This window comes from Phoenix dactylifera, chromosome 5 (assembly GCF_051530095.1).
Source record: "Phoenix dactylifera cultivar Ajwa chromosome 5, Ajwa_hap1_PhDact_Kaust_v1.1, whole genome shotgun sequence".
NCBI classification, from domain to species: domain Eukaryota; kingdom Viridiplantae; phylum Streptophyta; class Magnoliopsida; order Arecales; family Arecaceae; genus Phoenix; species Phoenix dactylifera.
This window is the reverse complement of record NC_143194.1, coordinates 20,577,530-20,599,758: the sequence shown is the minus strand read 5'-3', so window position 1 is coordinate 20,599,758 and position 22,229 is coordinate 20,577,530. Positions and strand designations below refer to the sequence as shown.

At 42.5% G+C, this 22,229-nt stretch overlaps 2 protein-coding genes and 1 pseudogene across 2 annotated transcripts; 1 reads left to right on the top strand and 2 right to left on the bottom strand.

Moving 5' to 3' along the window:
• Positions 1 to 1,066: 1,066 nt before the first annotated feature.
• Positions 1,067 to 7,236, bottom strand: LOC148703451 (laccase-14-like). Its single transcript, XM_088721784.2, has 6 exons — positions 6,873 to 7,236; positions 6,435 to 6,586; positions 4,652 to 4,896; positions 4,421 to 4,549; positions 2,152 to 3,105; positions 1,067 to 1,368 (listed from the first exon to the last, which is right to left on the bottom strand). The coding sequence occupies exons 1-6, from the start codon at positions 6,960 to 6,962 to the stop codon at positions 1,238 to 1,240; spliced, it is 1,701 nt and encodes a 566-aa protein (XP_088577910.2). The 5' UTR covers positions 6,963 to 7,236; the 3' UTR covers positions 1,067 to 1,237.
• A 1,128-nt stretch (positions 7,237 to 8,364) lies between these two features.
• Positions 8,365 to 9,975, top strand: LOC149753484 (uncharacterized). Its single transcript, XM_089923529.1, has 5 exons — positions 8,365 to 8,803; positions 9,014 to 9,153; positions 9,274 to 9,543; positions 9,628 to 9,714; positions 9,904 to 9,975. The coding sequence occupies exons 1-5, from the start codon at positions 8,365 to 8,367 to the stop codon at positions 9,973 to 9,975; spliced, it is 1,008 nt and encodes a 335-aa protein (XP_089779655.1).
• Positions 9,976 to 17,214: 7,239 nt separating this feature from the next.
• LOC149753483 (wall-associated receptor kinase-like 15 pseudogene) lies at positions 17,215 to 17,640 on the bottom strand (annotated as a pseudogene).
• Between the last annotated feature and the right edge of the window lie 4,589 nt (positions 17,641 to 22,229).

Genomic DNA, 22,229 nt, shown 5'->3' with positions numbered 1-22,229 from the left:
TTTTTGTACTCTTTAATTTCTTTGGATTTGGTTGGATGTACTCAAGTTAGAGCTATATGAATTGCCGTTTTCACAAAAAAAAAAAAAAAGAAAAAAGAATTGTTTGTTATGGATGCTGTTACCACCCTGTGCCCTTTTGGAATATATAAAAAGAGAGAGCTATCCATGGATATGGATCGGAATTCCTTATCAAGAATTCTCTGGTCACAGTATATTCCAAGTTTGACTAAAATACCATTTAATTGTATAAAGAATATGAGTTTATCATGGATTGCAATCATCTCAGATTATGTCCGGAATGGTGAAATGACACTGTAATGGGTTAGACGAAATGACGCTGTAATGGGTCCTCGCTTCTTTTTTATAGTTTTGTCAACATTAAAAGGTATTTCGCCAATTTTTAAGGCTTACGTGAGATCCAAAACGGATCAATTTTTCCTACGTCTTCGGCCCGAACTTGGTCTACCAGACGCGGCTGGTCGAGGAGATTGGATCTGAATGGGCCGACCACGTGGGTTCGGGCGGCTAATTGGGCCTGTGAACGCAATTTGGCAGGCTGGTTAACCTACCACCGGAGCTTTCTTTTACTAAATTGGGCCAATTGTGAGACCATGTTATAAATATTTTATACTTTCATAGACAATTATTTTGATGTTTCAAACAAATATATTTTTGGTGCTATTAAATTAAAGAATAATGCAAGGGTTTCATCAAAGTTGTTGGATTGCTCAATCCAATAAAAATGTTCCTAAATGCCTTTGTTATATATCGTAAAATTTCTAGCCGGAAATGCAGCCCTAATTCATGGATTGATTACTTGGATTATTTCCTTTTATTATCAGTTGAGAATAGGTCCATCAATCCATAGAAATTATGTTTGTTTCGCTGGTGCGTGGTGCAGCAGATGATGGAGTTACAGGATTTCTGCTTGGAGTTCCATCAATCCTTGTTAGCATTGCTCTTCCAACAACAATCTCAGAGCCCATCGTTCATATATATATATATATATATATATATATATATATATATATATATATATATGTGCTTGAGCATGGGCATCAATCACTGATTGAAAATGGTAGGAATTATTCTTCTAATATGATCTTGTCAAAGCTTTCACAGCCAACATCAAATACAAACAGTATTTTCTCACAATATATAATAGATGAAACCTAAGAATCCATAACAAGCTCGTCTAAATAACAAATATGGATCCAATTGTGCTTCCAGGTAGGGTTTAACACGGAGGCATGTGAGGAGGTGGAGGCAGCAGCTTTGCCTCCGGGCCCTCACCATCTTTCACTATGAGCACGGTGGCCATTCCCCAGATGAGATGGCGCTCCAAATGGCAGTGCAAGAGCCACACCCCTGACCACAATGCATGATCTACGTTAGCATAATTAAATAGGAGGAATAACAAACTAGGGCATTCATACAGCAGGTAGGGTTTGCTCGCTTGATCGACCTACACCTAAGGTATGTTGCTCTTATGCCTCAACAAGCTTGGTTAGGCAATGGCAAGAAACTCTAGTGTTCATGACATTTGCTAGCTTTCATTGTACTTGATCAGAAGTTAATTTTGTTTCGGTACGAGACAAGGGTTGAATCCTGACATGCAAATCTAGGTCAAGAATACTGAATCCATGAACGAGTTTATGCATTGCGCACCGGTGCGGCACAGCAGCACATGCTTGGAAGTGGTTTCTCGTAATTTCATTCTAGTCTAGGTGAGCACGTGGATTAGGCATGCTCAGGGGTAATCCTAAATTTGCACAAAGATTGGCTTAATTACTTGACTCAAACAACACAAAATTCTACTTGTAGCCTGACCCCTGTGCATACCTGGAGCTAAGTTGTGATGCAGAGTGATGCTTTCAAATTTTTGTGCAAGCAGTATATTGCACCAAGCACAGAATCTCAAAGCCCCAGTAGAGACTCTTTTGCAATGGACCTGAACTGCACCTTTCTTAATGCGGGTCCTGCTTATAAGGAGTACTCTAATATAGCTTAGGGTAGTGCTTCTTTCGGGTTTTCATTAATTTTTTTCTTGGGCCCTTTCTTATGATTTTAGCAAAACAATTTATACACATCAAAAAAAGATTTCTTAACAAAAATATAACCCTTAGACTCTACCGAATTAATGAAACTTACCAGGATTATTAGCTGTAAACCTGACGGCCACCCATCCATTCCTTGGAACTCCAATTGTATTCTTCAGCGGAGGGTCCTCCAAGTTATATCCTAATGGATCCTTCTCTTCGTTAAAATTCCCAAATCCCCACCCCACCACGTAAAAGCTGAAGCCATGCAAGTGCATGGGATGGCTCTCAGCCCTCACCAGCGACGTGCCCTGGAACACAATCTCCACCGTCGCCCCATACTCCAAAACCCTAACCATCGTCCCCAGCCTAGGCTTCAAAAGCTCCAGCGGCTGGTACTCCGCTGTGAAATTGTAGTAGTGCAAGGGCCTGCTCGGAAAACTTGTACCAAAAACCCCATTTATCCCCTTGTAATATGCTTCAAGGATATCTATGGGCGGGTTCACGAAGCTTATGTTGTTAAGACTCGATGAGAGCCTGGTGCCATTAGGTCCTTCACACGAGCCACTTAATTGGCACTCGAGCTCGTTCACGGCCACTGCTATTATCATCCGTTGGTCGAACCTTTGAGGGCAATTGATGGGCCAGTGCATGCCTGCGGGACTACGGATTGAAAAGCTGAACTTGGAAGCTGCTTCAGTATCGTTGTAGAAGGGAAGAGTTGGGAGGAGAGGGTTGGTGGACCGTTGGGTGTAATGGGACTTGTATTGGACGATGGCAGTGGTGGTGGTGTTGTCGATATTGTTGACCGGTTGATAGCTAAATGCTCTTGCCGCCATGTAGTAGAGGTTTCTAGGGGATTGGTTGGCATTCAGTAGCAGGTCCATGGTCTCGCCTGGGCTTATCAGGATGTAGTCTGTAGTTAGTGCTTTGGTGTAGCTCCCATCAGACCCAACAAGAGTGAGCAGGTGATCGGCGATCGAGAAGAATAGGCCGTCATCCATTGCAGCATTCACCATTCGGAGGAGGTAGGTCTTGCCATGTTCTACAAGCATTCTGAAAGTACCTGCAAGAGATGCACAAAACTAGGGAGATGCTAAAAGTTCTGATTTCTCAAACAAGGTAGTTTACTTTGGATGTAAATTTTGGTAATTTACATACATACATACATACATACATACATACATACATACATACATATATATATATATATATATATATATAGGAGCCCTCCTTTCCGTAAATTGTTCCAGGCGAGGGCTAAAGTGAAGTGCATCTCAATCTAGATTTTTGATCTTATTCTGATTTTTAGCCTCTCCTGGGCAAAAGACATATAACATTTTGGAGCTAAAAGCCTTGCCTAGGGAAAACGGTGTCTCCTTGTTCAGTGAAGAGTAAAAGTAAAGACTTGACAGGATATACTCGCATTCGAGCTATTTGAATTGCCGTTCTCACCCAAAAAAAAAAAGAAGAGTAAAAGTAAATATGGTCAAAACGTGAGCTAATTATCAATCCATATACATCTATCCACCTATGAAATTTGAATTTATACTAGGAAGTATTCAGAACTATTTCTGTTGACAAAGATGGTTTTCTACGGTACCATGTAAAGATTCCATCGCCAATCACTCTTTGCTGGTGCTGTGAGTGGTGAATATATAGAAGGTGCGGTACAGCTTTCTCTGTTGGAAGAACTAAACCTCAAAAGCCAACCTGGATTCAACTCATCAACTTTGTGAGTGGAATCTTGTTTGGTAGTAATTGTAACTAGCTAGGCCATGGCTAGCTTTTACATAAATCTCTCTCTCTCAACTCCCCCCAACCACCCCAAAACATACACGGACAATTTCTTGTACTTAAATCTCAATAAACGAGGCAAGATATACGTGTAGGATGTTTCAGGAGAGCGACCTGACTGGTTAGTAGCCCTATATAGGACGATGACCAGTTGTTTCCATGTGATGCCAATTAGACTCATTAGCTGGATGATTCCTGTTCCGTACGTGAACAATAGAAGTTTTGTCATATGTGGCAAGGGGATTGGTTTGAATCACGAGAATTATTGTTATGCACAGAAGGCAGTTGAGCACTAAATAGATTGCCAACCCGGCATTAATGGGGGAAGAAAAAAGAAGGAAAAAAACTTTTGGAGTAAACTAGTGGGCATCCAAAGCATTTTGGAGCCCTAAACGGCATGTCATTTATTAATTGGAAGGGCAAGCTAGCATATAAGGCGTCACCTGTTTTGATGGATGGGGGCCTTCGAATACTTCTATAAAACGATAAGTTCCCGAGGGCTTGAAGAGAAAAGGTACTAAAAAAAGTGGACCAAACGTTACCATGAAGTTTTGTTCAATTAGAGCTGTAGAACAGGAACCTACCTGGCTTGGAGCACGGGTAGAGATCGCCGGGTTGTCCATTAATAGTGAACGAATCCGACGCGTTAGGCTCTCCTCCTGTTTCAAGGGCCTTCTCAAGTACTGTATTCACGTCCTTGTTCCACCACTCTCCTGCAACCAGTAATCGAAAGAGAGAGAGAGAAAAAAATATGTACTCAACTGTGCATGTGAATTAATGCCCCATGCAAAAGCAAAACATGCATCTACACGCACCGAGTACTATGACGACTTCTCCACTGGGCTTTGGGAAGGGGTACGAGGTCCCATGTCTGGGGTACACGACGATGGCGCCGTGAACGGTGGCCCGGGTGTAGTCATTGTGGGCGTGCCACCAAAGCGTGCCTTCTTCGTCGGTGAACGTGATGGTGTAGATGAAGGAGGATCCGGGCTGGATAGCGCATTGGGTAATGGATTCAGGGCCATCTGACCATGGATTCCTTGGTTGCTTTACTCCATGCCTGCATGCATTTTCACATGCAGACAGAATTAGGCTAAACCTAATCTTTCTTCTTCTTTTTTTTTAAAAAAAAAACAATTTTTTTTTTAAAAAACAATCGGGTAGGTCATGATAGTTCAAAAGGGTAACCTATCATTACTTCTTAATATGGCCTATTACCTGTGCAAATATTTGGATATAGCTATATAATGTGTGTACGTACCTCACGACAGCAGGACCAAGTTATTGCTCAAAGAGCGACATCAACGTAAGGTTTTGGTAAAGGAATAATGATGTCGATCGTATGCTTCTGTGTTTCTCCGAAATGCACACAATCAATCGCATCGCATCCCAATTTTCATGTCATCAGTTGTAGGAAGGTTTTGCGTAATCAATAAGTAATCGACGTTGCAGATTGATCAACTCCGGTTCCCAGAAAATTTCGTTCACGGTTCACGAGGTAATTGGTGGGATTCACAAGTGGTTTCGGTTCAAAATATCAATTCCTCCATGTACGTGGTAGAGCTGTGAGGCCCGCTAGCTCCTATGTACATAGGGTACTGCACTACCAACTACAAACTTCCAAACGCAACCCCGCAGCCATGCATTGATGGATACTTATGTGGCGAAGTCGTTGTAGTAGGTGAGCCAGCCATGATTTGCGTTACCAAACACATGGGTGCATGACAGCGATCACAAGTACTATAAAAAGCCTTGTTATTTAAAAGGGAAATGCTTAATTATTACGTCTTAAGTTGCATCTGTTATATATATATATATATATATATATATATATGCGTGTGTGGATATGGCTCTTGTCCCTTGGTGATGAACACTTGCATCAGGTCAAGGCTCGGAAGGTTGTGTTTGGCTTATGGAAATAGGAAAAAGTCGCATATACTGGAATAACCATACCATAAGTTATTCTATTTTTTGTTTGATTATAGTTTTTGGAGTAGGTTTTAGATGACAATTGTCTTCTCCATAGAAAAGTAAAAAGTAATAATAGCTTTACACCAAAAAATACTTTATGGTATTCAGAGAGGTCAACTGCGCGACAGATTGGGTGGTATCTTATATGGTTGATCACTCTGAAAATTTTATTTGGAAGAATCACGTCTCTATTTTATCTCCCTTGCATTGTCTTTCTGATTTTTCTCGTTGTATTTACACTCGTTGTGTATAAACTGTCGATGTACCAAAAAAAAAAAAACTTTATGACAACTCTTATACGGAATAGTTATATTCGACATAAGTAAGTTTGATCGGTATAATTGTTCCTTGCTTATACTTGCTTTCCCAATACTGTTTGATCCAAGTCTTATACCTGTTTTATTTACCAACTGCATGCATGCTGCCTACAGGAACACTACCTTGTGGCTATTTTGTGTGGTGATTTGCCCACATCCTTGGGGTGAGCACGGCACGTATGCACCTTCAAGGTGCACAACTACACCAATCACCGAATATCTGTACTTCTTTCTATAGATATTTAGGTATACTTGGTGATCGATTTGGTGCACCAGATCAAAGCAATTATGGGGGCTTAGCTAATCATACCAGTGTAAGGTTACATTCTCTTGTGCAATGTTGTAGACCTTGACGACCAACTTGTCTCCTCTGTAAGCATGTAAAGTAGGCCCCGGAAACTGTCCGTTGACCGTCAAAATCTTCTTCGTTCTGCACAACCGAGTGTAAGATGCCTCTTTCACCTGCACCCACATTTCAAACTAAACACGTCAACACCCAGACACACCCTCTAATACAAACGCAAGCTCAGTTTTTGTTCTCAAAATCCGTGAGATTAGATTTGGTGCAGCACCATCCTATGATGGAGGCATCACAAATTGCGTATTAAAAGATCACCATAAGATTCATGCATGGGAACAAAAAGACCATATCTCAGGAAAAAGCAGAGGGCCTATTGATGACATAGTAGTAAAGCTATAGTGAAATGCCTTGCTAGCCCTCAACAATGAGGAGATGAATGATACTTACATGGAAGACATGGTGATAGGTCTCGCACCAGCCTGGGCAAAAGAGTAGCGCAAAGAACGCCACCACCACAAGCGATAACAACGATGTCATCCTCGTCTCTCTGGAGCATATAAGAGAAGCCCTCTGCTTGCTATCCAAACTGAAGTCTGCCTCGAAAGTTATATGGGGACATTTTATAGGGAAATTAAGGTGGGTGTACGTACCTCAATCAATGGACAGTTTGGTATAAGGGGGCAATGATCGAGACGTAGCAGGTGAGCTGGGACCATCAGGTACAGAGTGAAGCATTTAAAGGCTTGCTATGTTTGACTTCGGGACGATGAAGTAGATGGAAGGATTAAAGAGGTGAAACACTAACTGGAGTGAACCTCTGGTGTTTTTGGAAACGGAGGCTTAACGAGGATCTGCTGATGTTCCTGAACAGCAAAATGGCGCGCCGATGTAATCCTAGCCGTGGGTCCGGTTGGCTCTTTGACGATAATATCGATTGATGATGGTTGTGATTTGCCAAGCAGCTTCCTTGCTGTTGGAAACAGAACAGGGAAGAAGATTCCAACTACGGTGTCGTGGGATCGTCGATAAAACGATTAGGGGGGGAGCAGTGGGAACGCCGAAGAGTAGGATGCCGTGGGTAAGTTTTAGCAATCGGAAACTTTTACCCACAGCTTGGCAAGCTTCTACTGGCTGAGATGGTGGGCCCTGGATGACAAATGCCGTACGTGCGTCGCTGTGGAATAAAGATGAAGCTGAGGTGGTGCCCTGCATGTAAGCTTCGTCAAGAGACTGTATCATGTTGGTTGGCGGATCAAATCATAATGTTGGGGATCGATGCAAGCGACGTAGATGGTGATTCGAGGAGGTTGGCGGATCAATTCAAGCTGGATGGGGATGTTTGCTGGCTCTCTCTCTCTTTCTCTCTCTCTCTTTCTCTCTCTCTGGCTGTATAGCATTGTATTTCTTGGGCATGTGATCTCTAAGAACAGAATTTCAGTGGACCCAAAGAAGATTGAAGCAGTAGTGAACTAGCTTCGTCCTACTAATGTGACGGAGATCAGAAGCTTCTTGGGTCTGGCTGGATACTACCGGAGGTTTGTGGAGGGATTTTTTCAGATAGACACCCCTTTGACTCATTTGACTGAAAAACGAGCAAAGTACGACTAGAGTGGAGAATGTGAGCAAAGTTTTCAGGAACTGAAGCAGTGATTAGTATATGCTCCTGTCTTCACCCTACCAAGTTCTGGAGGTTTCACCATCTTTAGTGATACTTCTAAAAAAGGACCGGGTTGTGTTCTAATGCAAAATGATAAAGTGGTGGCTTATGCCTCTAGATAGTTGAAGCCATATTAGCAGAACTATCCAATACATGATCTGGAATTGGCAGCGGTAGTCTTTGCTTTGAAGATTTGGAGGCATTATTTGTATGGAGAACCATGTGGAAGTCTTCACTGATCATAAAAATTTGAAGTATATATTTACATAGAAGGAGCTTAACATGAGACAAAGGAGATGGCTTGAATTGCTGAAAGATTATGACCTAAGTATTAAATACCATCCAGAAAAGGCCAATGTAGTGGCTGACGCTCTCAGTAGAAAGTCTACAGTAGGCACCACAGCTCTGCTCACTACTCAGAAGCAGATTGTAAGAGATCTCGACATGATGAATATCGAGGTGACTACTATGATTACTGGGGGTATGTTGGCTTGTTTGATGGTGCAACCAACATTACTTGAAAGAATTAAGGCTGTCCAACAGATGGATGCTCACTTATGTCAGCTAAAAGAAGATGTAGAAACAGGGTTGCAACCTGAGCTCAGTATTCATCAGGATGGTGCTCTTCGATTTGGTAGCCGCTTATGTGTACCATATGATATCGAATTGAAGAAGAAAATTATGGAGGAAGCTCATCAGTCCTGCTTCTCCGTCCATCCAGGTAGCACAAAAATGTACAGAGATATGAGGGAGCATTTTTGGTAGAATGGCATGAAAAGAGAAATAGCCGATTTTGTGGCTCGGTGCTTGGTATGTCAACAGGTGAAAGTTGAACATCAAAGGCCTGCAGGTTTGTTGGAACCGTTGGAGATACCAAAATGGAAGTGGAAATATACCACTATTAATTTTGTTATTGGACTTCCCAAGACAGTTAAGAAGAATGATGCAGTGTGGGTGATTATTGATCGTCTCACAAAATCAGCTCACTTCTTACTCTTTAGGGTTGGCACTCCTCTTAAGAAGCTGGCACTGAGATATATTGATGAAGTTGTGCGCCAACATGGCATACCGGTTAGTATTGTATTTGATCGGGATCCACGATTTGTATCTAGATTCTAGAGGAGCTTTCAGAATGCTATGGGAACTGAATTGAGGCTCAGTACTGCTTATCATCCTCAAACTAATGGTCAGTCAGAGCGGACGATTCAGACTTTGGAGGATATTTTGAGGTCATGTATTGTTGATCTTAGAGGTTGCTGGGATGATCATATAGCCCAGGTAGAATTTGCTTATAATAATAATTATCATTCTAGCATCCAAATGGCACATTATAAAGCCCTTTATGGAAGAAAGTGCAGATCTCCTGTACATTGGGATGAGGTTGGAGAGAAAAAGTTGCTGGGTCCTGAGTTAGTGCAGGTTACCAGAGAGAAGATTTTACTGATCAGAGAAAGGCTCAAGGTAGCTCAGGACAGACAGAAGAGTTGGGCAGACAAAAGAAGAAGAGAATTGGAATTTCCTAAGGGTGACTTTGTTTTTTTGAAGGTGTCTTTCTCGAAGGAAGTTATGAGATTTGGAAGACATAGTAAGCTGAGTCCTCGCTACATTGGTCCTTTTAAAATTCTGAACAAGGTGAGAGAGGTTGCTTACAGATTAGCCTTACCACCAGACCTATCAAATGTACACAATGTCTTCCATTTTTCTCTACTACGAAAATATATTGCAGATCCCAGTCATGTAGTAGAGTATGAACCATTATAGGTTGAAAAGGATCTGACTTATAAAGAGTGTTCTCTACACATCATTGATCATAAAGAGCAGGTTTTGAGACGGCGCACCATTCCCTATGTGAAGGTTCAGTGGAATAACCATTCTGAAAGGGAAGCAACTTGAGAACTCAAAGACGAAATGCGTATGAGTTATCCACAGCTTTTTGCTGGCTAAGGTACGTAAAATTTTGAGGACGAAATTTCTTTTAAGGAGGAAAGAATGTAAACTCCAGACTAGATGGACCGACACGGACCAAAGTTGGCGGTCCATCTGAAGACTTTGGAAGGAAGGCGGTGGAGATTGGCAGCTGTTGAGGCAGTTATAACCGCCTAACAGCCGCGGTCCCCCACCCCTCCTAGCTCGGAGCGAGGGTTATAAAATGCCATGGAGTCCTCAGTGAAGGACTCCATCGACCACCCTCTTACCTTCCTCACCCTTCTTCCTTCTATGCAAGGAGCTATATCAGGAGCAGCGGCGTCGGAGGAGGAGGGACCTACTGCTTGTCACCACCCTGTGCTGCCGGAGCAGACACAGTAGTTCACCGGGAACACTTCACGGCTCCTCGGAGTAGGTAAACCCTTAACCCTTCCTTATATTTATGATTTACATGCTGTTAGGCTAGATCTAATCTAGCTAGGAGATGGTTAATAGAGAAAGAAGGGTAGAGAGATGATGTAGTGGAGGGGAAGATTTCACCATGGGCGGCATCCATCCGGCATTGGATCGGTTGACCGAAGGCCATCGACGGCCCATACCGAAGAACCTTCCCCTTCCACTCAATGATGGCTTCCCTTTCCATTAAAATCCTAGATCTAAAAATCCTAAAATGTATACCTACCTTCTGATTTACGGAAGGGTTCTCGGCTCGGGCAAATCCGGTTCCCATGGGTGGAACCGGTTTGATCTCAGCCGAAAGTGGTCGAAGAAGAAGTGCCAAAGGGGATCTCCCTATTTTAGCCATGGACGCTGCCAGCTCGGAGCACTGTGGACGCCATCGGGCCGACCGCAGACGTCGGCCGTGCACTACGTAAGCACCGCCGGCTTCGGCTGGGCAACTCTGGTTCTCGATGGGTGCCTGTGCCCCATCTCCTCCACCGAGGGTGGAGGAGGAGAGCGCCTAGCCGGGCTGCAGCTGCTGCAGGGCAGACCGCGGCCGCGGGCGCCGCTGGTTGGCCGCAGTGCCGCCGACTTCGGGCCGGCCTCCTCCCGAGCGCTTTTCCGAGCTGGCCTCCTAGTTTCATGGGAGACGAGGAGAAAAGGAGGAGGAGATCGGGAAGGGAAGAAGAAAGAAAGGAGAAGAAGGCTTGGGAAGGGAGGAGAAGAAAGAAAAGAAAAAGAAGAAAAGAAAAGAAAAAAAGGAAGAAAAGAAGGAAAAGAAAAGGAGAAAGAAAAATAAAATAAAAAATTGTTGTGGGCCGAATTGGGCCTGATTCCGAAGTGGGCTTCAAATAAATTTGACTTTAGCAGCCCGAGGCCGGGCTAGGCTCTGGTTAGAATCCAATATTCTTAAACCTAGAATTTACTGAACCAGTATACAATTGACCTAGATCTGAACCAGTAATTGGGTCAGATCTGAACCAGTATGCAATTAACCCAAACCTGAAAATCAGAAATTGGGTCAGATCTGAACCAGTATGTAATTGACTCAGACCTAAACTAGAAATGTCAGACCTGAACCAATATACAATTGACTCAGACCTGAACCAGAAATTGGGCCAGATCTGAACCAATATGCAATTGACCCAGACCTGAACCAAAAATTGGGTCAGATCTGAACCAGTATGCAATTGGTTTAGACTTGAACCAGAATAGTATTTAGACCCAAAATAATACATTGGGCCAGACCCAAATTGAGGATTTGAGTAGACCTAAATCCGAAATTGAACCAGGTTAGAGACCTAAGAGTGAAATTGAGTCCTATAGATGGGTTGTAAATTGGTTAATTAAGAAAGAATCTAAATAAATGAAGTTGAACGTGCAATTAATAAGTAATTTGATGATGTTGTTAGGTAATTGAAGAATTGGCACTCAAACCTAAGGTTGGTGGGCAAACTAAGATAAGTAACCCTGATATAATCTTATGGTTATCAAATACTTATGATTACTTGATTATGAAATTATATATGATTATTTATGTTTTTACAAAATTAAGATCAAGCATGTGTCAGTAATAGTTGCATGATTTTAATTAGATGACATTCATTATGAATATCATAATATGTATATAAATTTATGATGATACAGAAGTTGTACCAAAATCAAAGTTTTCAGCATGATCATGAATTTTATTTATCATGATGCCATTATTCAGTTTCCAATGTTTCTATGAAATAAGATTTTATGAAAAGTATTATGTTTTAAGAACTCTCAAATCGCTATGTATGACCCCCACCAGTGGGTAACAATAACTAGGCATACGATTCCCGCCAGTGGATCAAAGTAACTTGGCTTTACGACTCCCGCCAGTGGGTAATAGTAACTAGAAGATGACCCTGCAGTGATAAAGGCTTTACCGTGGGAATAAGAGCGGCCATAGCTATACTACCATATGAGAATACGGATTTCAAAACATGGAATAATGGCAAAAATTTTATGATGCATAATCATATTCATGAAGTTGCATGAATGGACATGTATTGTTTTATAACTGATTTGATTATATAAAATGATTATCTTGTTATAACTGTTGGATTTTCAAATAGTGCACTGGCATCAAAAACATTATGCTTGATTTGATAAGATTATGCTTGGTTACTTACTGAGCTTTATAGCTCACACTAATTTATTTATGTTCCTACAGATGAATAGGAGATGCTAGAAACAATTTAGGGTTATGGAAAAAATTAAATATTAAATGTTGCTATTTTTAGACGCTTTGTAATCAATCTTTACGGATGAAATATTTGATGACATTCAAGAATATAATTGTTCATAATTGATTTGAAGTTTTAAAATGGTTGTGTTATTGTATGTTTAATTTTGCAATAGCACAGCCGTGTCATGATCCGAATTCGGGGCGTGACATAACATAAACGAATTTAGATCGTAAATGGGTCAACCCATCTAAACCTGTTTATTAAATAGATTGGATTCATGTTTAAATCTTTGACCTGTTTAATAATTGAGTCGGGTTATGACCCAACCCGTTTAACCTGTTTAAAAACTATTTAATCTGTTTGAAATTTGCTTAATCTATTTCTGACATGTTTAATCCGACCCGTTTAATCAGTTTAAATCTATTTCTAATAAAGACATCGTCTTTATTAGAATTTAGTCAGATATAGCAATGAATGATGAGAAAGTCAGATTCGAGGGGGCCAGGTAGTGCGGTCAAGAGAATTAGGTTGCCGTGAGATACTTAACGTAAAGGGAGACATGGTTGGGATTAAAGAAATCCAAGTCATTTACCAACTCCACCAAGGAAAATACTTGGGCAACCCTAACATATCACTCAAAAAAACAGAAACTCAAAAATCTATCCAAACAATTCCGCCGGTTGAAACTCTCAGAGGCAAACTTAAATTCACCAACTTTGTTTATATAGTTTCACTAGGAAGTAAGCATTGGTTATTCCCACCAAGTAATGTCATGGTTTGGCAGTGTGCGGAGGCTTTTCCAGATGCTTCCGCTCACAAAAGCAAGTCACACTACACAAAAAAAAGTAAATTACCGACTCTTATTTGCCGCCGACGCTTATTCCAAGCGTCGGCAAAAATTTTTTTCCCGTCAATATTTGCCGACGCTTTTTAAAAGCGTCGGCTAATGACGACGCTTAAAAGCGTCGTCAAAGTCAATATGTAATTGACGTGACTTTTAACGACGCTTTTTAGCATTGTTAAATAACGACGCTTAAAAGCGTCGTTAAAAGCGTCGTCGGAAGCTAAAAGACCATCCCATTTTAGTCCCACATCGGCGGATCTGAAAAAAAATAACTGTTTATATAGCCAAACCCAACCATTCCGCACGGATGGAATAAAGGTACCGATCGGGGAGGTTGTTTGTATTTCTGAATGGGGGAAGATGCAGACAGCAAATGGTATTTTTTTTTGCAAATGGTAATTCGCGACGCTTTAAAGCGTCGGAAAAGCAAGATCAGGGGAAACCAGTTTCCAAGAAAACACAAGCGCAGCACTAGCACGCAGCTCGAATCGAAGGCCTGGGTTAAGCATTCCTGGATTGAATTTCACCTACCACTGGAAGCCAATAATGGAAACACCTTATAAGGAATTTTAGGAATTTTCTATTGATCTATTGAATAACATACAGTTATGCATAGACAATGAACAAAAAAAGAAGCGTCGCTAAATTGGAATTAGCGATGCTTTTAAAAGCGTCGGAAAATATTTTTTCCACTGTAGCATAGGCGACGCTTTACCGACGCTTTGGAAAGCGTCGGGATGGTTTCTACCGACGCTTAAAAACGTCGCTAATAGCCAAAAAAAGCGTCGCTAATGTCCAAGTTTCTTGTAGTGTTATCTACTTTCTTGTCATTTGTAGATGCTAAGGAATAGTGCGGATTTCATCATAAGTTGTATCCTCAAGAGCTTAGGGTCTATTTGATTTTCTTATTTAGATTAAATTTTTGTATTGGAAAAATGTTGCGTACAACCATTTGATAATTTGGAGGCAGTGTCTTGGTTAATCTTAAATTATTAATATGGAATCATTAATATGATTTTTTTATGTTAGAGGTTATAGATGCTCTAATTCTTTTACCAGTTTTTGTTATAGTGCACAGAGGATCTATTTTGGAATTAAGAAATTGAATTTTTTTGCATGAATACCCTCCTAATTATCAAATTTTACATGAATACCCTTCCAAAATTGATATTTGCATGTATACTTTCGTAAAACACTTGTTTTGCTATTTTGTCATTTTTTTATCCTTATTTTTGCATATGTACCCAGATCATCTAACATCGTTAAAAAATTAATAGTTTCAAATTAGAATGACTAAAATATCCTTAATGGGTAGATGTGCAAAAAAAATTATTTATAAGGCGATCGCAATGGGAGACTAAAAAGTAATTTCAAATTTTTATTTAATTTTTAATTAAAATAAATATTGTTTTTATTAATGGTGTTAGAATAACCATTTTATTAGGGGGAAAACAGTATTTTATGACAGTACAAAAATAAATATAAATTTTAAAAAGGTATTCATGCAAATTTGAATTTTTAGAAGGATATTTATGCAAAAAAACTCTAAAAAATTCTAGTGAGTCCTTGCATGTCTTATCGGGCCAAGCCCTATCGAATGTGTAGTAGTCTATCACGTGCCCAGCTCATGTAGTGAGGATTAATTGCTGATGGTGATATACCAGAAGATGGACTCCTTTAGCTGGTAGAGCAGCTCCCTCATCTAGAGATGATCTAGGATGAGCCTACATGGTGATGTAGAAGATTGAGTACTTGTGTAGAGAAAGTAGCCCTGTTAGTTGGAGCTAACTTAGGGTGAGTTTACTGATGTTGGTGCGCTAGCAACTTGAGTATCTGATAAGGGTTAAGTTCATGTTGGCTTATAGTGTTCCATGGGTCCAATTCAATCCCATAAAGAGGCCTACATTGTTTTGGGCCTATTGTATGCCTGGTGGTCAGCACATAGGTAGGAATTTCCCAACTAAAGTGAGATTTTTTTGGCTCCCATGCGTGGAGTGAGGGAAAAAGAGAAAAAAGAGAAGAGAGGGAGAGATTGGGGGTTGCTCTAGGCTTTTGCTAGAGAGAGAGAGAGAGAGAGAGGTTCTTGTACCAAAGCAAGGAGAAGAGTTAGAGAAGGGAGCAAAGACTAGTGCTATTCCTAAGTTTAGACAAGCTTGGAGAGAGGTCACTATAGGGTGAGAGGAAGAAAGGGAGATCGGTCTTGTGTACCCCAAAACCTAAGGCAAAATTTTGAGAGATCATCAGATTTTTATACTGGAGTTCTCTTCCTGCCCTATGGTTTTTCTTCTGTATGAGAGTTTTCCACGTAAAATATTGTTGCTTTGTTACCGTTCATAGACTCGGTTATATATTAATGATGCATCTATGATGTTGCTTGATCAGTTTTCTCTGTAGTTCTTAGTTGGATATGGTTGTTTTTGCCTATGCCATCTCCAACAAGTATGTTTTTTTATTCCCATCATGGCCAAATTCAACTGCTCTATTTCTACCTCATTCTAGCTATTTGCATATGTTTCTACCTATGGTTGCATAATTTAAGAATTAGGTTTGGACTCCTATTTCCATGGAGACCTGTTCCACTTGGACTTTGTGATTTCCTAGATTTTAATGACTGCGGTGTAGCGAATCAATGAAGCAAATGGACTCGATGGAGCAAGGCGTTGTGTTTGAGCGTGGACTTAATGTGGTGCACTTGAATAGAATTGAGTAGTACCTCAGATGCAAGAGGGAGCTGAAGAAGATGCAAGTGGTATTCATACATAAGAGGAAGATTTTACTATTGGATGTAGGGCTAACTTTTTACACAGGAATTCTCGATATTTTCCTATTATCTTAAGCTTATGGGTTTAATTGCTTAGCTAATGTAAAACTAAATCTCAGGTTCGCTGGTGGTCACAAGTTTGAATCACACTGATGCCAACTGTTTGTTTAATTTATCCAGTCCGTAGTCTAGTTTTCCGTATGCATGTCGGATCATGACGTCACTACAGAAAAAGCTAGATTTTCCGACGTTTTTTTCCCGATGCTAGGAGGAAGCGTCGGGAAATCTTTGTTCGGCGCCAAACTTTGCCGACGCTTTTAAAAACGTCGGTAAAACTGGACCTAAGATGACGCTTAAAAGCGTCGCCGAAGGTCTGAACGTAAGACGACGCTTATAAGCGTCGTCGGAGGCCAAATCCCTTCACAATATTGATTGATGCCCTAGCTACACCCTGCACCGACCCAATCCCTTAAAATCTCTCCTCTCCTCTCCTCCTCTCATACCCCTGCGCCGACCTCAATCCCTTAAAATCTCTCCTCTCCTCTCCTCCTCTCATCGTTAGATCTCTTCTCTCTCAGTCCCAGCCGCCATGCCCGACTCCTCCCTCCTCAAGCTCTCCCTCTTCGTCGCTGGCGACCCCGCCGACTAGGGCTGGAAGTGGGCTCGGGCCGGCCCGAAGCCCATCGGGCTGGGCCGCCTGCGGGCCGGGCTATGGGCTCGACCCAATGAATTTCGGGCCGGGCTCGGGCTGCAAACTTAAGCCCAATTTTATTTCGGGCCGGGCTCGGGTTTCCCATTGGCCCGGCCCTGGCCCGGACCAAGCCCGAGCCCAATGACAGCCCGAACCAAGCCCAAATTCACGGCCCGAATTCACGCCTCATACTCATACACCCCCTTTCCCCCCACCCCCACTCTCTCCGGCGTGTCCTCTTCTCTCCGCTTCACACCCTCGACGCACAGCAGGACCAGAAACTCATGTTCGGCCTCCTCTTCTCCCTCCGCTCCTTCACAACCAAGGGTCCAAGATAGACGTTGAAGGGGAGGGAGCTGTTGAGCATGATGCCCTGGGAGTGGAGGTCCGTGGTGACGCAGGCGGAGGCGAAGGGGGCGGGGCGGATGACGAGGCACTGGATGGAGGGGTGGATGGACGTGATGGGGTAGGAGGAGCCGTTGAGGGCGTCGAAGAAGAGGGAACGCGTCGTATTATCGCATCGGATCTTGTACAGGGGGTCCCCGCAGCCCTCCGCCGTGCTCAGAGGGTACGGCACGGCGGTGGAGCCGCACGAGGGGCACACCTTGGCGCCGGCCAAACAAGAGGAGTACACGAGGAAGAGGAGCAATGTGGGAAGGAGGAGGGGCTTCGCCATTTGTGGGTTGGGGTTAGACGGTTGGGAGAATTGGGGGCGGAGACACAGGAGGAGGAGGAGGAGGAAGGGGAGAAGAGTGGACTTAAGAACTTGAAATGGATTGATGGGCGGAAGGGCTTTTAATGTGCGAACAGCTGAATGGATGGGAGAGATTTATTTTTTATTTTTTTCCTTTTACTTGTTGCAAATTTAATGCAATAGTAATTGGGATGTCAGTTGCTTTACCTAATAAGCTCGACGACTTTCTCTTATTGGAAGACAAGGTACCATGTGTAAGTACCGGGGGGCCCATCAGGTCCGGATTTAGGGTTCTATGTCAAAACGGGCCGGCCCAAACGGGCCGGCCCAGGTTAGGGCCCAACTGGGCCGGCCCAAATGGGCTCGGGCCGGGCTCGGGCTGGGCTCGGGCCTTGTTCCTTAAAAATTTTTCGGGCCCCGGCCCGGCCCGAAGCTCGGAAAAAAAATTCGGGCCGGGCTCGGGTAGGGGTTTGGCCCGACCCGGCCCGGCCCACTTCCAGCCCTACCGCCGACCCTCCGGCCGCCCGCTCCCCCCGAAGCTTCGCCGACGGTGCCGTCGGCCTCGGCAACTCCATCAGGAAGAGGGCGTACTTTGGCGACGGCTCCGAGGTCGTCACTGGAGCCGTCCACAGGGTTCGTGTGGTGCTCTTCGAGATGCCGCCGTCACTGGGGCCTTCCTCCTTTTGGGTGAGCAACCTGTTATTGTTCTTCGTTCTAGATTTCTTATGATAGTGTTTGGAAAGAAGATTCATCTTTCCCTTTAACAAGCCTCTTTCCCTTCCCAGCCTTCTTTGAGCAGAGAAACACCTTCGGTTGCTTCAGAAATGCTTTCTTGGTTTGCTTGGCCATGATTGAATCAGGCGGAGGAGGGCCTTCGAGTGCGGGAAGGAGACGCGAGCAGCGGCGGTGGTTGTAGTGGGAGAGAGGCGGCAAAAAGGAGACTCTGGTGTTGCAGCCTCCCGAGTAATCCATGGTGAGTTGAGGTTCTTGTGGTTTCTAACAATCACATGGTGAGTTACAGCCTCCCAAGTAACCCACTTTCTTGGCTTCGACGCCGAGGTTAGGGTAGCCGCTGAGGGATCGAGCTCCGGCTCATCTTTGTCCTTGCCGGCGGCTCATCTTCTGAAGAAAATTATTTTTTTTAAAAAAAATTGAGGCTTTTAGCGACGCTTCTAGAAAGCGTCGCGATCTTTTACAACGCTTTCCCAAAGCGTCGAGAAAAACTTTTCCCACTCATGTATCGCCGACGCTTCAGCGACGCTTTTGGTAGCGTCGGACGGACCTTTACCGACCCTTATAAGCGTCGTGAAAGACCTTAAAAAGCGTCGCTAATTCTCCTTTTTCTTGTAGTGCAAGAAACCAGCTATATATAATTTGCTCCAGGTCTTGTCCCATGTGCATCATCCTTCGTGGACTAGAAATATATACGCCATTTTTTAAGCCCTTAATATCAAGGTTAAACCAGGTTTGCTGACCTCTTTCCGGATATCATTCAACCTAAGATCGATATGGGGCTCCATCCACTTGAGCTTTAGCATTAGATCAATATTCCCGAATTGGTGTAATTGTTCCTAGAAACTACTATATTTTTATTTATATAAATATTATAAAAAAATAATCTACTCGAATAAAATCAGAAGGTTGAAAAAAGCTTGTCTAGATCGAAGCATATGATATACACTGTTCTAAAAACGTGATTCGCCCCCTACAAGTAGGTCTATGGCGATTTTGTCCCCAAGGTACAACAATCCGGCTCAACTTGATCCTCCTCTAACGAGCACAATCACTGAGGAGGCTTAACTCGATCGACTCTTTCAGTTGCCCAGATGAAAAGAGAATTTTAAAAAAAGATTTGAAAGAAGAGAACAAGAAAAAAGAGATAAATTCTTTGTTTCGCCTCAAGAAGCAAAGAAGTAGTAATGTGGATTGAGTATTTTAAAATATTGGATCCATAGCCTATTTTTAGACTCTGCCTGGTGACCGAAATGGTGCAGTATTTCCGAAGAAGCAATGTTTTAGAAACATCGCAAACCAATGTTATCGCAACTCTTCTGAAAGAAACATCTGAAAAAATAGATAAGAGTTTTAAAATTTTTAAACTATTTAAAATTTAGAAAATCAAATTAGTATATTTATTTTTTAAAATTATTTTTTTAAAGTTAAAACTCCAACGGTACTAAGACATCCTTCTTCTCCAAAATGAATGAGGCTCTAGTACGCTCCACTTAGGTTTCTCCTCCTCCCATTTGATTAAAATACTAGCTCACTCCCATGCATGCATTCGTACGTACAAATCCACAGATAGACATCACTACAGAAAAATGGGCCTTTCCCGACGCCTTTTTACCGACGCTAGGACGAAGCGTCGGGAAAAATTTCACCGCTCATACATTTGCCGACGCTTTCATTTAGCGTCGGAAATTCTTAGGAATAGACGACGCTTATTAGCGTCGTCGTATTTTCGCGCCTAAAACGACGCTTATAAGCGTCGTCAAAAGTCAAATTCACATCAAAACCAGCGGCCGCCCCCCTCCTCCTCATTTTGCATCCCAATCGATCAAACCCTAGCTCCTTTGGCTCCTCCTTCCTCCTCTCCGACGACGAGCGACCGACCGACCCTTGTCCTCTCCGGCACCGAGCGACGTCCGATGCCAAGCTCCTCTCGTCCTCTCTCCTCTCCGGCGCCGAGCGACCGTCCGCATCCTCCTCTCTCGTCTCCGGCGCCAAGCGACCGACCACCAGTACGGACACCGCTTCGAGAGCTCAAAAAGCGAAGAGGCTCCGGACCATCTACGACAAGCTCTCGCTCGAAGGTTTCTTTGCCGATCAAATCGAAAAGGCTTTCTCTGCTCTCAAGGTTATTTTTCTTTTCTCATGTACATTTTTTTCTCCTCATATCACAAAGTTCCCTTTCTCAACTTGGGGTTCAAGAAACACAAATTGGTTGATTTTTCTGGATTATTTCTAGTTTCTAATGTCCAAACCAGACCTAGACTTGATCCATAACCCCTGGGCTTTGATGAAACTGTCTGCCATGCGATTAGATAAAACGTAAAAGAGTACTAGAACTTGCTTTTGATTCTTATCCATGCGGCTTCAAGAAACATGGACTGGTTTTTTTCTTTCGGATTTCTTTTAACTGGTATTTGTTCATCAGTGAAGAGGTCAATTAATTCCCAGAAAGTGAGCATTTTAGTTTCACTGATAAGCAAGAAAGAGGGCAAAATAGGGATGTATTGCACTTCCACATATGTAAGCTTGTTCGAGCCAAAATTCATCAACATCATATGTTTTCTACTATATTATTTGGTTTACTAGACGGTAACATAATTCAGTCGTCTCTATTCAAGGAGTGAGCGCCATTGTACCCAATTCTACTGGAGATACATAGAGGACAAATGTTTAGATGCTTTATAAGAAAAGCAAATGATACCTTCTGATCTTTCTGACAGAACCTGTATCTCATGCACTCGATGAGAGAGTTTCTTTCAGATCCTTGCTTGACATTTGCATGCATTTGTCGCCTGAGGCATACATCACAAGCTAGAGAAATAAGAAGCTTCAAATTTGTAATTCCTCTTGCTGCATTTCTAGAAGCAAGGAGTGATGAGTGATTCTGTGGACCATTTCTGTCAACAATTAGATAATAGCTCTGTGGGAATTCACTCTACGATTTCACGTTTATCTGAACTCTTAAAAGGTAATGATGAAGAGCTATGGCGACATCTTGAGAACTTGAAGGTTAGTTGATGAATTTTCATATGCTGACACATTTATGTATTTGACTTGTTTCTATGTGGTCAACTTCATCCTTTTTATGTTTAGCATTTCCAATGTCTGTTAAAGATACCCTGCTTTTCATTAAGGATCCAGTTTCATGCTTGTTAATGGACTCTTCTTTAATTCTCTTTTTTCCCGGGTGGTAACTGCATGAATTAATAAGTTGCGGGCATATTGCTACAAGCCTATTGTTTGCTTTTACTGAGACCTCGTGTTTGTATATTTCCATCTGTTCTGTCATGCTTCTCCCTTGGTAAGGAAACTGGAGAAACATGGTCACATTTATCTGCAATTAGAGTATACAGAATTAATGTTAAAATCTATCAATCAGTCAAACTGAAGTACAAATCACAAATATATCTAACTCTCTTGTTGGCCACATACGTTTTTAACTCCCTTTTATGCTACTCTCTTGTTAAGAATTTTGGGAAAATCATGGTTGCTTTCAGTTTGCCATCATAGTACACACCATAGAGGATAAATGTCGATGTTGGTTAGGGCTGTCAACGTACCGAGCTACTCGGGCTCGGCTCGGGCCCGGCTCGGTTAAAGCCCGGCTCGGGCTCGGCTCGTTAGTCAAACGAGCCCGAGCCCGAGCCTAAAATGAGGCCCGTTTAAATCCAAGCCCGAGCAGCTCACGAGCCCAAACGAGCCCAAATGAGGGCTCAGTCCAATTAACAATTTAATTGGGTTCCAATTAAATTTGGACTCAACCCAATTAAATTTTATTTGGCTCAATCAATTTAAATCCCAATCTAATTGAACCCAGTTGGATTTAGATCAGACCCAAC

Excerpts from the sequence above, each read along its gene's own strand:
- LOC148703451 (XM_088721784.2), bottom strand. The coding sequence starts at position 6,962 with ATGACATCGTTGTTATCGCTTGTGGTGGTGGCGTTCTTTGCGCTACTC. Across the intron at positions 6,587-6,872 it reads CCTATCACCATGTCTTCCAT|GTGAAAGAGGCATCTTACAC; the intron begins GTAAGTATCATT and ends ATGTGGGTGCAG. Across the intron at positions 1,369-2,151 it reads GTTTACAGCTAATAATCCTG|GGGTGTGGCTCTTGCACTGC; the intron begins GTAAGTTTCATT and ends CATTGTGGTCAG.
- LOC149753484 (XM_089923529.1), top strand. The coding sequence starts at position 8,365 with ATGAGACAAAGGAGATGGCTTGAATTGCTGAAAGATTATGACCTAAGT. Across the intron at positions 9,154-9,273 it reads TGCGCCAACATGGCATACCG|TCAGAGCGGACGATTCAGAC; the intron begins GTTAGTATTGTA and ends ACTAATGGTCAG. Across the intron at positions 9,715-9,903 it reads CTTTTAAAATTCTGAACAAG|GTTTTGAGACGGCGCACCAT; the intron begins GTGAGAGAGGTT and ends CATAAAGAGCAG.